At 50.7% G+C, this 20,491-nt stretch overlaps 1 protein-coding gene across 1 annotated transcript; it reads left to right on the forward strand.

The window, feature by feature from the left end:
* Positions 1–5,116: 5,116 nt before the first annotated feature.
* Positions 5,117–5,540, forward strand: LOC126232148 (putative cuticle collagen 91; the record flags this gene model as incomplete). The annotated part of the gene is made up of 1 exon (XM_049942453.1): positions 5,117–5,540. A coding segment is annotated over one exon (424 nt), but the record flags the coding sequence as incomplete, so codon positions are not given.
* Between the last annotated feature and the right edge of the window lie 14,951 nt (positions 5,541–20,491).

Consider the following 20,491-nt stretch of genomic DNA (forward strand, 5'->3'; position numbering starts at 1 on the left):
GCGAAGGCTGCACTCTGTGCGAAGGCTGCACTCCGTGCGATGGCTGCACTCCGTGCAACAGCAGCACTCCGTGCGAAGGCTGCACTCCGTGCGAAGAATGCACTCCGTGCGAAGGCTGCACTCCGTGCGAAGGCTGCACTACGTGCGAAGGCTGCACTCCGTGTGAAGGCTGCACTCCTTGCGAAGTCTCCACTCCATGCGAAGGCTGCACTCCATGCGATGGCGGCAATCCTTGCGATGGCTGCACTCCGTACAACAGCAGCACTCCGTGCGAAGGCAGCACTCCGTGCGAAGGCAGCACTCCGTGCGAAGGCTGCACTCCGTGCGAAGTCTTCACTCCGTGCAAAGGCTGCACTCCGTGCGAAGACAGCACTCCGTGTGAAGGCTGCACTCCGTGCGAAGTCTGCACTCCTTGCAAAGTCTCCACTCCGAGCGAAGGCTGCACTCTGTGCGATGGCTGCACTCCGTGCAACAGCAGCATTCCAAGCGAAGGCAGCTCTCCGTGCGAAGGCAGCACTCCGTGGGAAGGCTGCACTCCGTGCGAAGGCTGCACTCTGTGCGAAGGCTGCACTCTGTGCGAAGGCTGCACTCTGTGCGAAGGCTGCACTCCGTGCGAAGATTGCACTCCGTGCGAAGGCTGCACTCCTTGCAAAGTCTCCACTCCGTGCGAAGGCTGCACTCCGTGCGATGGCTGCACTCCATGCAAAGGCTGCACTCCGTGCAAACGCAGCACTCCGTGCGAAGGGAGCTCTCCGTGCGAAGGCAGCTCTCCGTTCGAAGGCTGCGCTCCGTGCAAAGGCTGCACTCCTTGCGAAGTCTCCACTCCGTGCGAAGGCTGCACTCCGTGCGATGGCTGCGCTCCGTGCGAGGGCTGCACTCCGTGCAACAGCAGCACTCCGTGCGAAGGCAGCACTCCGTGCGGAGGCAGCACTCCGTGCGCAGGCAGCACACCGTGCGAAGGTTGCACTCCGTGCGAAGGCTGCACTCCGTGCGAGGGCTGCACTCTGTGCGGAGGCTGCACTCCTTGCGAAGGCTGCACTCCGTGTCAAGGCTGCACTCCGTGCCAAGGCTGCACTCCGTGCCAAGGCTGCACTCCGTGCCAAGGCTGCACTCCGTGCCAAGGCTGCACTCCATGCGAAGACTGCACTCCTTGCGAAGTCTCTACTCTGTGTGAAGGCTGCACTCTCTGCGAAGTCTGCACTCCGTGCGATGGCTGCACTCCGTTCAACAGCAGCACTCCGTGCGAAGGCTGCACCCCGTGGGAAGGCTGCACTCCTTGCGAAGTCTCCACTCCGTGCGAAGGCTGCAGTCCGTGCAAAGGCTGCACTCCGTGCGAAGGCTGCACTCCTTGCAAAGTCTCCACTCCGTGCGAAGGCTGCACTCCGTGCGATGGCTGCACTCCATGTGAAGGCTGCACTCCGTGCAACAGCAGCACTCCGTGCGAAGGCAGCTCTCCATGCGAAGGCAGCACTCCGTGTGAAGGCAGCACTCCGTGGGAAGGCTGCACTCCGTGCAAAGGCTGCACTCCATGCGAAGGCAGCACTCTGTGCGAAGGCTGTACTCCGTGCGAAGGCTGCACTCCGTGCAACAGCAGCACTCCGTGCGAAGGCTGCACTCCATGCGAAGGTTGCACTCCGTGCGGAGGCTGCACTCCTTGCGAAGGCTGTACTCCGTGCCAAGGCTGCACTCCGTGCCAAGGCTGCACTCCTTGCGAAGTCTCCACTCTGTGCGAAGGCTGCACTCTGTGCGAAGGCTGCACTCCGTGCGATGGCTGCACTCCGTGCAACAGCAGCACTCCGTGCGAAGGCTGCACTCTGTGCGAAGGCTCACTCCTTGCGAAGTCTCCAATCCGTGCGAAGGCTGCAGTCCGTGCGATGGCTGCACTCCCTGCAAAGGCTGCACTCTGTGCAACAGTAGCATTCCATGCAAAGTTAGCACTCCGTGCGAAAGCAGCACTCCGTGCGAAGGCTGCACTCCATGCGAAGACTGCACTCCGTGCGAAGGCTGCACTCCGTGCGAAGGCTGCACTCCATGCGAAGGCTGCACTCTGTGCGAAGGCTGCACTCCGTGCGAAGACTACACTCCGTGCGAAGGCTGCACTCCTTGCAAAGTCTCCACTCCGTGCGAAGGCTGCACTCCGTGCGATGGCGGCAATCCGTGCGAAGGCTGCACTCCGTGCAAAAGCAGCACTCCGTGCGAAGGCAGCGCTCCGTGCGAAGGCAGCACTCCTTGCGAAGGCTGCACTCCGTGCGAAGTCTTCACTCCGTGCAAAGGCTGCACTCCGTGCGAAGGCAGCACTCCGTGTGAAGGCTGCACTCCGTGCGAAGGCTGCACTCCTTGCAAAGTCTCTACTCCATGCGAAGGCTGCACTCCGTGCGATGGCTGCACTCCGTGCGAAAGCTGCACTCCTTGCGAAGTCTTCACTCCGTGCAAAGGCTGCACTCCGTGCAAAGGCAGCACTCCGTGTGAAGGCTGCACTCCGTGCGAAGGCTGCATTCCTTGCAAAGTCTCCACTCCGTGCGAAGGCTGCACTCCGTGCAAAGGCTGCACTCCGTGCGAAGGCAGCACTCCGTGTGAAGGCTGCACTCCATGCGAAGGCTGCACTCCTTGCAAAGTCTCCACTCCGTGCGAACACAGCACTCCGTGGGAAGGCTGCACTCCTTGCTAAGTCTCCACTCCGTGCGATGGCTGCACTCCGTGCAAAGGCTGCACTCCGTGCAACAGCAGCACTCCGTGCGAAGGCAGCTCTCCGTGCGAAGGCAGCTCTCCGTGCGAAGGCTGCACTCTGTGCGAAGTCTGCACTCCGTGCGAAAGCTGCACTCCTTGCAAAGTCTCCACTCCGTGCGAAGGCTGCACTCCGTGCAATGGCTGCACTCCGTGCGAGGGCTGCACTCCGGCCAAGGCTGCACTCCGTGCGAAGGCTGCACTCCGTGCAAAGGCTGCACTCCGTGCGAAGGCTGCACTCCGTGCGAAGGCTGCACTCCTTGCGAAGTCTCCACTCCCTGCGAAGGCTGCACTCCCTGCGAAGTCTCCACTCCCTGCGAAGGCTGCACTCTGTGCGAAGGCTGCACTCCGTGCGAAGGCTGCACTCCGTGCGAAGGCAGCACTCCGTGCGAAGGCAGCACTCCGTGCGAAGGCAGCACTCGGTGCGAAGGCAGCACTCGGTGCGAAGGCAGCACTCCGTGCGAAGGCAGCACTCCGTGCGAAGACTGCACTCCGTGCGAAGGCTGCACTCCGTGCGAAGGCTGCACTCCGTGCGAAGGCTGCGCTCCGTGCGAAGGCTGCACTCCGTGCGAAGGCTGCACTCTGTGCGAAGGCTGCACTCCGTGCGAAGGCTGCACTCCGTGCGAAGGCTGCACTCCGTGCGAAGGCTGCACTCCGTGCGAAAGCTGCACTCCGTGCGAAGGCTGCACTCCGTGCGAAGGCTGCACTCCGTGCGAAGGCTGCACTCCGTGCGAAGGCTGCACTCCGTGCGAAGGCTGCACTCCGTGCGAAGGCTGCACTGTGTTCGAGGGCTGCACTCTGTGCGAAAACTGCTGCACTGCATGCAAAGGCTGCTCTCCCTGTGAAGGGTGTAGCCCAGTGGAGGCTGCACTCCATGCAGAGACTGCACTCCATGCAGAGACTGCACTCCATGCAGAGACTGCACTCCATGCAGAGACTGCACTCCATGTGGAGGCTGCATTCCATGTGGAGGCTGCATTCCATGTGGAGGCTGCATTCCATGTGGAGTCTGCACTCCCTGCGGGGGCTGCAATCATTGTGAAGGCTGCACTCATTGTGAAGGCTGCACTCCGTGCGAAGGCTGCACTCCGTGCGAAGGCTGCACTCCATGCGAAGGCTGCACTCCGTGCGAATGCTGAACTCCGTGCGAAGGCTGCACTTCGTGCGAAGGCTGCTCTCCGTGCGAAGTCTGCACTCCGTGCGAAGGCTGCACTCCGTGCGAAGGCTGCACTCCTTGCGAAGTCTCCACTCCGTGCGAAGGCTGCACTTCGTGCGAATGCTGCACTCCGTGCAACAGCAGCACTCCGAGCGAAGGCAGCACTCCATGCGAAGGCTGCACTCCGTGCAACAGCAGCATTCCGTGCGAAGGCTGCACTCCGTGCAACAGCAGCACTCCGTGTGAAGGCAGCACTCCGTGCGAAGGCTGCACTCCGTGCGAAGGCTGCACTCCGTGCGAAGGCTGCACTCCGTGCGAAGGCTGCACTCAGTGCGAAGGCTGCACTCCGTGCGAAGGCTGCACTCCGTGCGAAGGCTGCACTCCGTGCGAAGGCTGCACTCCTTGCGAAGTCTCCACTCCGTGCGAAGGCTGCACTTCGTGCGAATGCTGCACTCCGTGCAACAGCAGCACTCCGAGCGAAGGCAGCACTCCATGCGAAGGCTGCACTCCGTGCAACAGCAGCATTCCGTGCGAAGGCTGCACTCCATGCAACAGCAGCACTCCGTGTGAAGGCAGCACTCCGTGCGAAGGCTGCACTCCGTGCGAAGGCTGCACTCCGTGCGAAGGCTGCACTCCGTGCGAAGGCTGCACTCAGTGCGAAGGCTGCACTCCGTGCGAAGGCTGCACTCCGTGCGAAGGCTGCACTCCGTGCGAAGTCTGCAAACACCGTTATTACTGCATAGTCTTATTTCATCACTCCTATTAAGTGAGAAGATCTTTGTGGACGTCATGCAGTGTAAAGACTGCAAAGCGAGTCCAAGTAGCATGACTTTTAGTCAGTACACCTTGTGGGATAGCACTCGTAATGAAATAATGCAAGATTGTGAGGAAGATACATATAAGAAAGAGAAATGTTGCTGCAGGTAGAGGAGCAATCGTTCTGATACTAGTAGCTCTTGTCAGAGCAGCTCACAGCTCACCATGAAAGGAAAGCACACCTACCAGGGGCAACACACATTCGAAAGACAGTACAGATTGTGAGAGACTACACTGATTGGAAGTGGCATATGTTATTAGGAAGTGACTCAATTGAAGGACAGAACGTGAAGCATGGACACCACTCCTTTTGAGGGCAGCATCCCTACTGAGGACAGAAGATCTTGGGATGGGAGAACCACACAATGTGAGCTCAGCTTGCTCTGCAAGGGGGGCTTGTTATGCATTGTATGTGAGTAGAGTGCAGCTAGCAAGGTTGGCGCACCAAGCGGGGACGGCGCACCAGGCGGGGACGGCACACCAGGCGGGGACGGCACACCAGGCGGGGACGGCACACCAGGCGGGGACGGCACACCAGGCGGGGACGGCACACCAGGCGGGGACGGCACACCAGGCGGGGACGGCACACCAGGCGGGGACGGCACACCAGGCGGGGACGGCACACCAGGCGGGGACGGCACACCAGGCGGGGACGGCACACCAGGCGGGGACGGCACACCAGGCGGGGACGGCACACCAGGCGGGGACGGCACACCAGGCGGGGACGGCACACCAGGCGGGGACGGCACACCAGGCGGGGACGGCACACCAGGCGGGGACGGCACACCAGGCGGGGACGGCACACCAGGCGGGGACGGCACACCAGGCGGGGACGGCACACCAGGCGGGGACGGCACACCAGGCGGGGTCGGCACACCAGGCGGGGACGGCACACCATGCGAGAGTGGCACACCATGCGAGAGTGGCACACCATGCGAGAGTGGCACACCATGCGAGACTGGCACACCATGCGAGAATGGCACACCATGCGAGAATGGCACACCATGCGAGACTGGCACACCATGCGAGAATGGCACACCATGCGAGAATGGCACACCATGCGAGAATGGCACACCATGCGAGAATGGCACACCATGCGAGAATGGCACACCATGCGAGAATGGCACACCATGTGAGAATGGCACACCATGTGAGAATGGCACACCATGTGAGAATGGCACACCATGTGAGAATGGCACACCATGTGAGAATGGCACACCATGTGAGAATGGCACACCATGCAGGGACAGCACACTTCACAAGCACTGCACACCTAGAGATGGCAGCACACCTGTGAAGTTAGCATGCCTTATGAAGACAGGTCACCCTGCAAAGATACCTTCAGAACACAAGACACCAATAAAACTGCACACCTGCTGAGTACATCAAGCGTTAAGAGGATGGCAGATATGCAGAGGACAGCTCACTTTAGGTAGTCCGCACACCTTAAAGGGAGAGCACATGTTGGAATGAGAGGACATTTTATAAGGGAGGCACACCCTAAGAGGAGAGTATGCCTTGTAATGTTAGTACACCATGTGGGGATAGGACAATATATGAAGATGGCATATTTTCTGAAAAATTATATGTTCCAATGACTGCACTCATTATGAGGTTAGCACATGTTGGCAGTACAGCTCACCATGTGGGGGACATAATAATTTTCACGGACAGCACAACCAGCGGGGACAGCTCACCTTGCACAGAATGCACACCCCTTGCAAGAACAAAACAGCCTGCAAGGAAAGGACATCTTTCGAGGACAACACACCTTTTGCGGCAGCATACTTTTTGAGGACAGCGTATCTTATGAGAACAACAAATATTTTCAGGACCGTTAAACAAGCGACTACAGAACACCATATTAAGGTAAAACATGTTGGGAGGAAAAACGCAATTTCTGATAAGTGTATATTGTGCCATGCCATACCTGCTCACCTTGAGATGAGTACAAAACCTGTGAGGACAGTACAGCTTACATTGACAGCAGATATTGACACCGGCAATCCTCACAATGACAGAACACGTAGTTAGTGTATCTGACCTTGTGAACATAGCATGCTTTTTGATGACAGCACAGCACACATTGCAAGGACAGCACACCTTGCGAGGGAAGCACACCTTTTGGGGACAGCACAATTTGCGAGGACAGCACAACTTGTGAGGACAGCATAAGTTGCCAGTACTGCACAAGTTGTGAGTACAGCACAACTTGCGAGGACAGCACAGCTTGCAAGGACAGCACAGCTTGCAAGGACAGCACAGCTTGAGAGGACAGCACAGCTTGAGAGGACAGCACAGCTTGCGAGGAGAGGACAGCACTGCTTGAGAGGACAGCACAGCTTGCGAGGACGGCACACCTTGCGAGGATGGCACACCTTGCGAGAATGGCACACCTTGCGAAGATGGCACACCTTGCGAAGATGGCACACCTTGCGAAGATGGCACACCTTGCGAAGATGGCACACCTTGCGAAGATAGCACACCTTGCGACGAAGGCACACCATGTGAGGATCGCACACCATGTGAGGATCGCACACCATGTGAGGATGGCACACCATGTGAGGATGGCACACCATGTGAGGATGGCACACCATGTGAGGATGGCACACCATGTGAGGATGGCACACCATGTGAGGATGGCACACCATGTGAGGATGGCACACCATGTGAGAATGGCACACCACACAGGGACAGCACACCTCACAAGCACTGCACACCTACTGAAGACACAGCACACCTGTGAAGTTAGCATGCCATGTGAAGACAGCTCGCCCTGCAAAGAGACCTTCAGAACACAAGACACCAATAAAATTACACACATGCTGAGTACATCAAGCGTTAAGAAGATGGCAGATATGAAGAGGACAGCTCACTTTAGGCAGTCCGCACACCTTAAAGGGAGATCACATGTTGGAATGAGAGGACATTTTATAAGGGAGGCACACCCCAAGAGGAGAGAATGCCTTGTAATGTTAGTACACTGTGTGGGGATAGGACAATATATGAAGATGGCATATTTTCTGAAAAATTATGTGTTCCAATGACTGCATGCCTTCTGATTGCTGCACTCATTATGAGATTAGCACATGTTGGCAGTACAGCTTGCGAGAACAGCACAGCTTGCGAGGACAGCTCAACTTGAGAGGATAGCTCAACTTGAGAGGACAGCTCAACTTGAGAGGACAGCTCAACTTGAGAGGACAGCACAACTTGAGAGGACAGCACAACTTGAGAGGACAGCACAACTTGAGAGGACAGCACAACTTGAGAGGACAGCTCAACTTGAGAGGACAGCTCAACTTGCAAGGATAGGAGACTTTGTGATTAACCTTGTAGTACATTCAGTAACTGTTTCATTTGCAGCAACCTTTCTGTATACAGTAACACTTGCATGTTCAGATATACTGATATGAATGGGAAGAATTTCACTTTCAGCAGTTTTCGCTAATAGAACATGAATAGTGTGTGCTGCAACTCTTGCATGTACAGTATCTCAAATGTGCAGAGTAAGTTTTGCGTAAGCAGTCACTCCTCCATGCAAGGTATCTCTTGCAAGTTCAGTAACAGGTGCTTTTGCAGCTGAGTTGTGTGTATTAACCACAGAACTTGAATAGACTGCTTTGCATGCTGTAATGCGGAAAAAAAGAGATAGGGAGGAGAAAGAGCAGTATGTAGAAAGAAGGGAGGGAGTGTATGAGGAAAGTATGTTTGAGAGAGTTGAAGAGGATAGTAATATGGGGAAGGAGGAGAGGAGGAGAAGGAAGCCATGGTGAGTAGAGGGAGGATGTATCGGGGAAAGAGGAAACGACAGAGAGAAATAAGGAAGGAACGAAAGTAACAGGTAATATAAGTGTAAAGTGAATGGAGGAGGATAGAGAAAAATATATATAAATATATATATACATAGCGTGTAGATGGTATGTTTACTACAATAGAGAACACACGAAAACGCTGTACAGGCAGTGAAGTGGAGACTCATGAGGAGAAAACAAGCACTAAGTCTGAGGTGAAGCAAGAAGGAAGATCTTCCATGAAAGTAGGCGCTACCGAATAAAAAAAGTGGCAAAACAGGTTGTAGAATGGTAGTCGAGCCAAATGGCAGCTGGAATAAAAGACGCTTGTTGGTGTGGTGTCTAATATCAGACATAATGTCTGTCAAGAAAAGAGGAACTTACAGATCAAACACGTGCATAGAAATTCCCGACGATTGGAGCATTACAATAATCAGTACCATAAGCTGTGCTGTGTGGTGCCAATAACAAGTTGTCATATGAGAATCAAAGGCAAGAAATCCGCTGTAATGCAGTAGATGAGAGACAGACGTACCAGTACTGCTAGACATGCCTAATGCTGCATAAATCAACGCTGCAACTTGTGCCGCCCATTCACATAACGTAGTGTTACAGATGAAGTGACTGCCGAAATCGCGGAGGGATTTCTATAGACTGTAACAATAAAAAAAAAAGGAAAGTGTGAAGAGCGTGGGACACAGGGCAGCCAACACAATGTACGCCAAGGACAGAATGCGTCGGAAAGCGCGGTCCAGTATTGCGATAGGGCGTGTGGTGGAGGTGGGGGGGGGGGGGTTAAGGGGCGCAAAATGCGGCCCATCATTCTTCGGAATTCGCAGCTCGCGGCCGATATCCCGTGGTGCGATTCCAGGGATGAGCACAGCCTCTCACAGTCGCCTGGAGGCGTCATAAAATTTTGTCTGTTCAGACTCAGCACTTTCATATCGACATGGCGAACATCCATGTTCAGCTATTTGCTTCCAGGCTGGACTTCCTGAGTTAGCAGGCTCCAATATAATATTGTTGCAACCCTAGCCTCCCGACTGAGAAAGCAAAACAGAAATTTACAGATCACACACACACACAAAACGTCGCAATTGGGCTGCATTAAAATAATCGGAGCATTACATAATAATTAAACCACAAGCAGTGCTGTGTGGCAGCAGTGAAAGGTTGTCCAGAAGGAAATCCACGGGGAAAAAAAATCCGCTGTAATACACGCCATCAGAGGAGGGTGTGGCACGCCTGCTAATACAATTAACGGCGACTATTTTAATTGCTAATTCGGGGCTGGTGTGTCTGATGGCTTGGCAGCGCACATACTGCTTCCTTACTTGCTTCCCAACTTAACAAGCGAAGTCGCAAACACGTTATTTCAAGAGGCGCATTTGTATCGCCTGTGTGGTTATTGGGGGGGGGGGGGGGTGAGTACAGTGCGCGGCCTGTTGGCTTGCCAGCATGCACTTTGTTTCCCTTCTAGCCGCCCGACTTAGCAAGCGACTTTGCAATGCGACTCCGCTGCGCTCCGCTTGCTCCAAGTAACGTTATAAGGCGGCAACTCCGAACAAGTGGCAGCGAGAGGCCCGCGTACACTAAGCGGTGCGCGGAATATCTACTGCGTCAACGCATCAAACGACACGTCACTTACAATCTTAAAACTTTGACACCGCCAAGCGACCACCGTCCTCAGTACGTCATAAAAATTTCACCTCGATACGACCTTGCTGTCCCAGGCAAAAACGCACTCAAAGACGCAAATACAAACCGAAAAGAAAAACGGGTTACACAAACTCGCGCAAAAGCTACGTTTTCGTCTTATGTAGTTACAAATTAAACACTTTCCGTTACTCTCCACTCATTCCACTGTGGAAACTAGTATTTTTTTTCGTCGCCAAACGGTCCTATATCAAAGCAAACTACGCGTACTGGGCCAGGCGGCGCGGCGCGTCTGCGCACTTGGTGTTTCAAAACACGCTGCATAAACGTCCGTAACTCCTCGATGCCTTCACTTACAATCTTAAAACTTTGACACCGCCAAGCGACCACCGTCCTCAGTACGTCATAAAAATTTCACCTCGATACGACCTTGCTGTCCCAGGCAAAAACGCACTCAAAGACGCAAATACAAACCGAAAAGAAAAACGGGTTACACAAACTCGCGCAAAAGCTACGTTTTCGTCTTATGTAGTTACAAATTAAACACTTTCCGTTACTCTCCACTCATTCCACTGTGGAAACTAGTATTTTTTTTCGTCGCCAAACGGTCCTATATCAAAGCAAACTACGCGTACTGGGCCAGGCGGCCGCGCCGCGTCTGCGCACTTAGTGTTTCAAAACACGCTGCATAAACGTCCGTAACTCCTCGATGCCTTCACTTACAATCTTAAAACTTTGACACCGCCAAGCGACCACCGTCCTCAGTACGTCATAAAAATTTCACCTCGATACGACCTTGCTGTCCCAGGCAAAAACGCACTCAAAGACGCAAATACAAACCGAAAAGAAAAACGGGTTACACAAACTCGCGCAAAAGCTACGTTTTCGTCTTATGTAGTTACAAATTAAACACTTTCCGTTACTCTCCACTCATTCCACTGTGGAAACTAGTATTTTTTTTCGTCGCCAAACGGTCCTATATCAAAGCAAACTACGCGTACTGGGCCAGGCGGCGCGGCGCGTCTGCGCACTTGGTGTTTCAAAACACGCTGCATAAACGTCCGTAACTCCTCGATGCCTTCACTTACAATCTTAAAACTTTGACACCGCCAAGCGACCACCGTCCTCAGTACGTCATAAAAATTTCACCTCGATACGACCTTGCTGTCCCAGGCAAAAACGCACTCAAAGACGCAAATACAAACCGAAAAGAAAAACGGGTTACACAAACTCGCGCAAAAGCTACGTTTTCGTCTTATGTAGTTACAAATTAAACACTTTCCGTTACTCTCCACTCATTCCACTGTGGAAACTAGTATTTTTTTTCGTCGCCAAACGGTCCTATATCAAAGCAAACTACGCGTACTGGGCCAGGCGGCCGCGCCGCGTCTGCGCACTTAGTGTTTCAAAACACGCTGCATAAACGTCCGTAACTCCTCGATGCCTTCACTTACAATCTTAAAACTTTGACACCGCCAAGCGACCACCGTCCTCAGTACGTCATAAAAATTTCACCTCGATACGACCTTGCTGTCCCAGGCAAAAACGCACTCAAAGACGCAAATACAAACCGAAAAGAAAAACGGGTTACACAAACTCGCGCAAAAGCTACGTTTTCGTCTTATGTAGTTACAAATTAAACACTTTCCGTTACTCTCCACTCATTCCACTGTGGAAACTAGTATTTTTTTTCGTCGCCAAACGGTCCTATATCAAAGCAAACTACGCGTACTGGGCCAGGCGGCGCGGCGCGTCTGCGCACTTGGTGTTTCAAAACACGCTGCATAAACGTCCGTAACTCCTCGATGCCTTCACTTACAATCTTAAAACTTTGACACCGCCAAGCGACCACCGTCCTCAGTACGTCATAAAAATTTCACCTCGATACGACCTTGCTGTCCCAGGCAAAAACGCACTCAAAGACGCAAATACAAACCGAAAAGAAAAACGGGTTACACAAACTCGCGCAAAAGCTACGTTTTCGTCTTATGTAGTTACAAATTAAACACTTTCCGTTACTCTCCACTCATTCCACTGTGGAAACTAGTATTTTTTTTCGTCGCCAAACGGTCCTATATCAAAGCAAACTACGCGTACTGGGCCAGGCGGCCGCGCCGCGTCTGCGCACTTAGTGTTTCAAAACACGCTGCATAAACGTCCGTAACTCCTCGATGCCTTCACTTACAATCTTAAAACTTTGACACCGCCAAGCGACCACCGTCCTCAGTACGTCATAAAAATTTCACCTCGATACGACCTTGCTGTCCCAGGCAAAAACGCACTCAAAGACGCAAATACAAACCGAAAAGAAAAACGGGTTACACAAACTCGCGCAAAAGCTACGTTTTCGTCTTATGTAGTTACAAATTAAACACTTTCCGTTACTCTCCACTCATTCCACTGTGGAAACTAGTATTTTTTTTCGTCGCCAAACGGTCCTATATCAAAGCAAACTACGCGTACTGGGCCAGGCGGCGCGGCGCGTCTGCGCACTTGGTGTTTCAAAACACGCTGCATAAACGTCCGTAACTCCTCGATGCCTTCACTTACAATCTTAAAACTTTGACACCGCCAAGCGACCACCGTCCTCAGTACGTCATAAAAATTTCACCTCGATACGACCTTGCTGTCCCAGGCAAAAACGCACTCAAAGACGCAAATACAAACCGAAAAGAAAAACGGGTTACACAAACTCGCGCAAAAGCTACGTTTTCGTCTTATGTAGTTACAAATTAAACACTTTCCGTTACTCTCCACTCATTCCACTGTGGAAACTAGTATTTTTTTTCGTCGCCAAACGGTCCTATATCAAAGCAAACTACGCGTACTGGGCCAGGCGGCCGCGCCGCGTCTGCGCACTTAGTGTTTCAAAACACGCTGCATAAACGTCCGTAACTCCTCGATGCCTTCACTTACAATCTTAAAACTTTGACACCGCCAAGCGACCACCGTCCTCAGTACGTCATAAAAATTTCACCTCGATACGACCTTGCTGTCCCAGGCAAAAACGCACTCAAAGACGCAAATACAAACCGAAAAGAAAAACGGGTTACACAAACTCGCGCAAAAGCTACGTTTTCGTCTTATGTAGTTACAAATTAAACACTTTCCGTTACTCTCCACTCATTCCACTGTGGAAACTAGTATTTTTTTTCGTCGCCAAACGGTCCTATATCAAAGCAAACTACGCGTACTGGGCCAGGCGGCGCGGCGCGTCTGCGCACTTGGTGTTTCAAAACACGCTGCATAAACGTCCGTAACTCCTCGATGCCTTCACTTACAATCTTAAAACTTTGACACCGCCAAGCGACCACCGTCCTCAGTACGTCATAAAAATTTCACCTCGATACGACCTTGCTGTCCCAGGCAAAAACGCACTCAAAGACGCAAATACAAACCGAAAAGAAAAACGGGTTACACAAACTCGCGCAAAAGCTACGTTTTCGTCTTATGTAGTTACAAATTAAACACTTTCCGTTACTCTCCACTCATTCCACTGTGGAAACTAGTATTTTTTTTCGTCGCCAAACGGTCCTATATCAAAGCAAACTACGCGTACTGGGCCAGGCGGCCGCGCCGCGTCTGCGCACTTAGTGTTTCAAAACACGCTGCATAAACGTCCGTAACTCCGCGATGCCTTCACTTACAATCTTAAAACTTTGACACCGCCAAGCGACCACCGTCCTCAGTACGTCATAAAAATTTCAGCTCGATACGACCTTGCTGTCCCAGGCAAAAACGCACTCAAAGACGCAAATACAAACCGAAAAGAAAAACGGGTTACACAAACTCGCGCAAAAGCTACGTTTTCGTCTTATGTAGTTACAAATTAAACACTTTCCGTTACTCTCCACTCATTCCACTGTGGAAACTAGTATTTTTTTTCGTCGCCAAACGGTCCTATATCAAAGCAAACTACGCGTACTGGGCCAGGCGGCGCGGCGCGTCTGCGCACTTGGTGTTTCAAAACACGCTGCATAAACGTCCGTAACTCCTCGATGCCTTCACTTACAATCTTAAAACTTTGACACCGCCAAGCGACCACCGTCCTCAGTACGTCATAAAAATTTCACCTCGATACGACCTTGCTGTCCCAGGCAAAAACGCACTCAAAGACGCAAATACAAACCGAAAAGAAAAACGGGTTACACAAACTCGCGCAAAAGCTACGTTTTCGTCTTATGTAGTTACAAATTAAACACTTTCCGTTACTCTCCACTCATTCCACTGTGGAAACTAGTATTTTTTTTCGTCGCCAAACGGTCCTATATCAAAGCAAACTACGCGTACTGGGCCAGGCGGCCGCGCCGCGTCTGCGCACTTAGTGTTTCAAAACACGCTGCATAAACGTCCGTAACTCCGCGATGCCTTCACTTACAATCTTAAAACTTTGACACCGCCAAGCGACCACCGTCCTCAGTACGTCATAAAAATTTCAGCTCGATACGACCTTGCTGTCCCAGGCAAAAACGCACTCAAAGACGCAAATACAAACCGAAAAGAAAAACGGGTTACACAAACTCGCGCAAAAGCTACGTTTTCGTCTTATGTAGTTACAAATTAAACACTTTCCGTTACTCTCCACTCATTCCACTGTGGAAACTAGTATTTTTTTTCGTCGCCAAACGGTCCTATATCAAAGCAAACTACGCGTACTGGGCCAGGCGGCGCGGCGCGTCTGCGCACTTGGTGTTTCAAAACACGCTGCATAAACGTCCGTAACTCCTCGATGCCTTCACTTACAATCTTAAAACTTTGACACCGCCAAGCGACCACCGTCCTCAGTACGTCATAAAAATTTCACCTCGATACGACCTTGCTGTCCCAGGCAAAAACGCACTCAAAGACGCAAATACAAACCGAAAAGAAAAACGGGTTACACAAACTCGCGCAAAAGCTACGTTTTCGTCTTATGTAGTTACAAATTAAACACTTTCCGTTACTCTCCACTCATTCCACTGTGGAAACTAGTATTTTTTTTCGTCGCCAAACGGTCCTATATCAAAGCAAACTACGCGTACTGGGCCAGGCGGCGCGGCGCGTCTGCGCACTTGGTGTTTCAAAACACGCTGCATAAACGTCCGTAACTCCTCGATGCCTTCACTTACAATCTTAAAACTTTGACACCGCCAAGCGACCACCGTCCTCAGTACGTCATAAAAATTTCACCTCGATACGACCTTGCTGTCCCAGGCAAAAACGCACTCAAAGACGCAAATACAAACCGAAAAGAAAAACGGGTTACACAAACTCGCGCAAAAGCTACGTTTTCGTCTTATGTAGTTACAAATTAAACACTTTCCGTTACTCTCCACTCATTCCACTGTGGAAACTAGTATTTTTTTTCGTCGCCAAACGGTCCTATATCAAAGCAAACTACGCGTACTGGGCCAGGCGGCCGCGCCGCGTCTGCGCACTTAGTGTTTCAAAACACGCTGCATAAACGTCCGTAACTCCGCGATGCCTTCACTTACAATCTTAAAACTTTGACACCGCCAAGCGACCACCGTCCTCAGTACGTCATAAAAATTTCAGCTCGATACGACCTTGCTGTCCCAGGCAAAAACGCACTCAAAGACGCAAATACAAACCGAAAAGAAAAACGGGTTACACAAACTCGCGCAAAAGCTACGTTTTCGTCTTATGTAGTTACAAATTAAACACTTTCCGTTACTCTCCACTCATTCCACTGTGGAAACTAGTATTTTTTTTCGTCGCCAAACGGTCCTATATCAAAGCAAACTACGCGTACTGGGCCAGGCGGCGCGGCGCGTCTGCGCACTTGGTGTTTCAAAACACGCTGCATAAACGTCCGTAACTCCTCGATGCCTTCACTTACAATCTTAAAACTTTGACACCGCCAAGCGACCACCGTCCTCAGTACGTCATAAAAATTTCACCTCGATACGACCTTGCTGTCCCAGGCAAAAACGCACTCAAAGACGCAAATACAAACCGAAAAGAAAAACGGGTTACACAAACTCGCGCAAAAGCTACGTTTTCGTCTTATGTAGTTACAAATTAAACACTTTCCGTTACTCTCCACTCATTCCACTGTGGAAACTAGTATTTTTTTTCGTCGCCAAACGGTCCTATATCAAAGCAAACTACGCGTACTGGGCCAGGCGGCGCGGCGCGTCTGCGCACTTGGTGTTTCAAAACACGCTGCATAAACGTCCGTAACTCCTCGATGCCTTCACTTACAATCTTAAAACTTTGACACCGCCAAGCGACCACCGTCCTCAGTACGTCATAAAAATTTCACCTCGATACGACCTTGCTGTCCCAGGCAAAAACGCACTCAAAGACGCAAATACAAACCGAAAAGAAAAACGGGTTACACAAACTCGCGCAAAAGCTACGTTTTCGTCTTATGTAGTTACAAATTAAACACTTTCCGTTACTCTCCACTCATTCCACTGTGGAAACTAGTATTTTTTTTCGTCGCCAAACGGTCCTATATCAAAGCAAACTACGCGTACTGGGCCAGGCGGCCGCGCCGCGTCTGCGCACTTAGTGTTTCAAAACACGCTGCATAAACGTCCGTAACTCCGCGATGCCTTCACTTACAATCTTAAAACTTTGACACCGCCAAGCGACCACCGTCCTCAGTACGTCATAAAAATTTCACCTCGATACGACCTTGCTGTCCCAGGCAAAAACGCACTCAAAGACGCAAATACAAACCGAAAAGAAAAACGGGTTACACAAACTCGCGCAAAAGCTACGTTTTCGTCTTATGTAGTTACAAATTAAACACTTTCCGTTACTCTCCACTCATTCCACTGTGGAAACTAGTATTTTTTTTCGTCGCCAAACGGTCCTATATCAAAGCAAACTACGCGTACTGGGCCAGGCGGCGCGCCGCGTCTGCGCACTTAGTGTTTCAAAACACGCTGCATAAACGTCCGTAACTCCTCGATGCCTTCACTTACAATCTTAAAACTTTGACACCGCCAAGCGACCACCGTCCTCAGTACGTCATAAAAATTTCACCTCGATACGACCTTGCTGTCCCAGGCAAAAACGCACTCAAAGACGCAAATACAAACCGAAAAGAAAAACGGGTTACACAAACTCGCGCAAAAGCTACGTTTTCGTCTTATGTAGTTACAAATTAAACACTTTCCGTTACTCTCCACTCATTCCACTGTGGAAACTAGTATTTTTTTTCGTCGCCAAACGGTCCTATATCAAAGCAAACTACGCGTACTGGGCCAGGCGGCCGCGCCGCGTCTGCGCACTTAGTGTTTCAAAACACGCTGCATAAACGTCCGTAACTCCGCGATGCCTTCACTTACAATCTTAAAACTTTGACACCGCCAAGCGACCACCGTCCTCAGTACGTCATAAAAATTTCAGCTCGATACGACCTTGCTGTCCCAGGCAAAAACGCACTCAAAGACGCAAATACAAACCGAAAAGAAAAACGGGTTACACAAACTCGCGCAAAAGCTACGTTTTCGTCTTATGTAGTTACAAATTAAACACTTTCCGTTACTCTCCACTCATTCCACTGTGGAAACTAGTATTTTTTTTCGTCGCCAAACGGTCCTATATCAAAGCAAACTACGCGTACTGGGCCAGGCGGCGCGGCGCGTCTGCGCACTTGGTGTTTCAAAACACGCTGCATAAACGTCCGTAACTCCTCGATGCCTTCACTTACAATCTTAAAACTTTGACACCGCCAAGCGACCACCGCCCTCAGTACGTCATAAAAATTTCACCTCGATACGACCTTGCTGTCCCAGGCAAAAACGCACTCAAAGACGCAAATACAAACCGAAAAGAAAAACGGGTTACACAAACTCGCGCAAAAGCTACGTTTTCGTCTTATGTAGTTACAAATTAAACACTTTCCGTTACTCTCCACTCATTCCACTGTGGAAACTAGTATTTTTTTTCGTCGCCAAACGGTCCTATATCAAAGCAAACTACGCGTACTGGGCCAGGCGGCGCGGCGCGTCTGCGCACTTGGTGTTTCAAAACACGCTGCATAAACGTCCGTAACTCCTCGATGCCTTCACTTACAATCTTAAAACTTTGACACCGCCAAGCGACCACCGTCCTCAGTACGTCATAAAAATTTCACCTCGATACGACCTTGCTGTCCCAGGCAAAAACGCACTCAAAGACGCAAATACAAACCGAAAAGAAAAACGGGTTACACAAACTCGCGCAAAAGCTACGTTTTCGTCTTATGTAGTTACAAATTAAACACTTTCCGTTACTCTCCACTCATTCCACTGTGGAAACTAGTATTTTTTTTCGTCGCCAAACGGTCCTATATCAAAGCAAACTACGCGTACTGGGCCAGGCGGCGCGGCGCGTCTGCGCACTTGGTGTTTCAAAACACGCTGCATAAACGTCCGTAACTCCTCGATGCCTTCACTTAAAATCTTAAAACTTTGACACCGCCAAGCGACCACCGACCTCAGTACGTCATACAAATTTCACCTCGATACGACCTTACTGTCCCAGAGAAAAACGCACTCAAAGACGCAAATGCAAACCGAAAAACGGATTACACAAACTCGCGCAAAAGCTACTTTTGCGTCACATGTAGTTACAAATTAAACACTTTTCGTTACTCTCCGTTCGTTCCACTGTGGAAACTAGTATTTTTTTACGTCGCCAAACGGTCCTATATCAAAGCAAACTGCGCTTACTGGGCCAGGCGGCGCGGCGCGTCTCTTCGCATCGTCTTTCAAAACACGCTGCATAAACGTCCGTAACTCCTCGATGCCTTCACTTAAAATCTTAAAACTTTGACACCGCCAAGCGACCACCGACCTCAGTACGTCATACAAATTTCACCTCGATACGACCTTACTGTCCCAGAGAAAAACGCACTCAAAGACGCAAATGCAAACCGAAAAACGGATTACACAAACTCGCGCAAAAGCTACTTTTGCGTCACATGTAGTTACAAATTAAACACTTTTCGTTACTCTCCGTTCGTTCCACTGTGGAAACTAGTATTTTTTTACGTCGCCAAACGGTCCTATATCAAAGCAAACTGCGCTTACTGGGCCAGGCGGCGCGGCGCGTCTCTTCGCATCGTCTTTCAAAACACGCTGCATAAACGTCCGTAACTCCTCGATGCCTTCACTTAAAATCTTAAAACTTTGACACCGCCAAGCGACCACCGACCTCAGTACGTCATACAAATTTCACCTCGATACGACCTTACTGTCCCAGAGAAAAACGCACTCAAAGACGCAAATGCAAACCGAAAAACGGATTACACAAACTCGCGCAAAAGCTACTTTTGCGTCACATGTAGTTACAAATTAAACACTTTTCGTTACTCTCCGTTCGTTCCACTGTGGAAACTAGTATTTTTTTACGTCGCCAAACGGTCCTATATCAAAGCAAACTGCGCTTACTGGGCCAGGCGGCGCGGCGCGTCTCTTCGCATCGTCTTTCAAAACACGCTGCATAAACGTCCGTAACTCCTCGATGCCTTCACTTAAAATCTTAAAACTTTGACACCGCCAAGCGACCACCGACCTCAGTACGTCATACAAATTTCACCTCGATACGACCTTACTGTCCCAGAGAAAAACGCACTCAAAGACGCAAATGCAAACCGAAAAACGGATTACACAAACTCGCGCAAAAGCTACTTTTGCGTCACATGTAGTTACAAATTAAACACTTTTCGTTACTCTCCGTTCGTTCCACTGTGGAAACTAGTATTTTTTTACGTCGCCAAACGGTCCTATATCAAAGCAAACTGCGCTTACTGGGCCAGGCGGCGCGGCGCGTCTCTTCGCATCGTCTTTCAAAACACGCTGCATAAACGTCCGTAACTCCTCGATGCCTTCACTTAAAATCTTAAAACTTTGACACCGCCAAGCGACCACCGACCTCAGTACGTCATACAAATTTCACCTCGATACGACCTTACTGTCCCAGAGAAAAACGCACTCAAAGACGCAAATGCAAACCGAAAAACGGATTACACAAACTCGCGCAAAAGCTACTTTTGCGTCACATGTAGTTACAAATTAAACACTTTTCGTTACTCTCCGTTCGTTCCACTGTGGAAACTAGTATTTTTTTACGTCGCCAAACGGTCCTATATCAAAGCAAACTGCGCTTACTGGGCCAGGCGGCGCGGCGCGTCTCTTCGCATCGTCTTTCAAAACACGCTGCATAAACGTCCGTAACTCCTCGATGCCTTCACTTAAAATCTTAAAACTTTGACACCGCCAAGCGACCACCGACCTCAGTACGTCATACAAATTTCACCTCGATACGACCTTACTGTCCCAGAGAAAAACGCACTCAAAGACGCAAATGCAAACCGAAAAACGGATTACACAAACTCGCGCAAAAG

The sequence above is a fragment of the Schistocerca nitens genome, unplaced genomic scaffold (genome assembly GCF_023898315.1).
Source record: "Schistocerca nitens isolate TAMUIC-IGC-003100 unplaced genomic scaffold, iqSchNite1.1 HiC_scaffold_458, whole genome shotgun sequence".
Classification (NCBI taxonomy): domain Eukaryota; kingdom Metazoa; phylum Arthropoda; class Insecta; order Orthoptera; family Acrididae; genus Schistocerca; species Schistocerca nitens.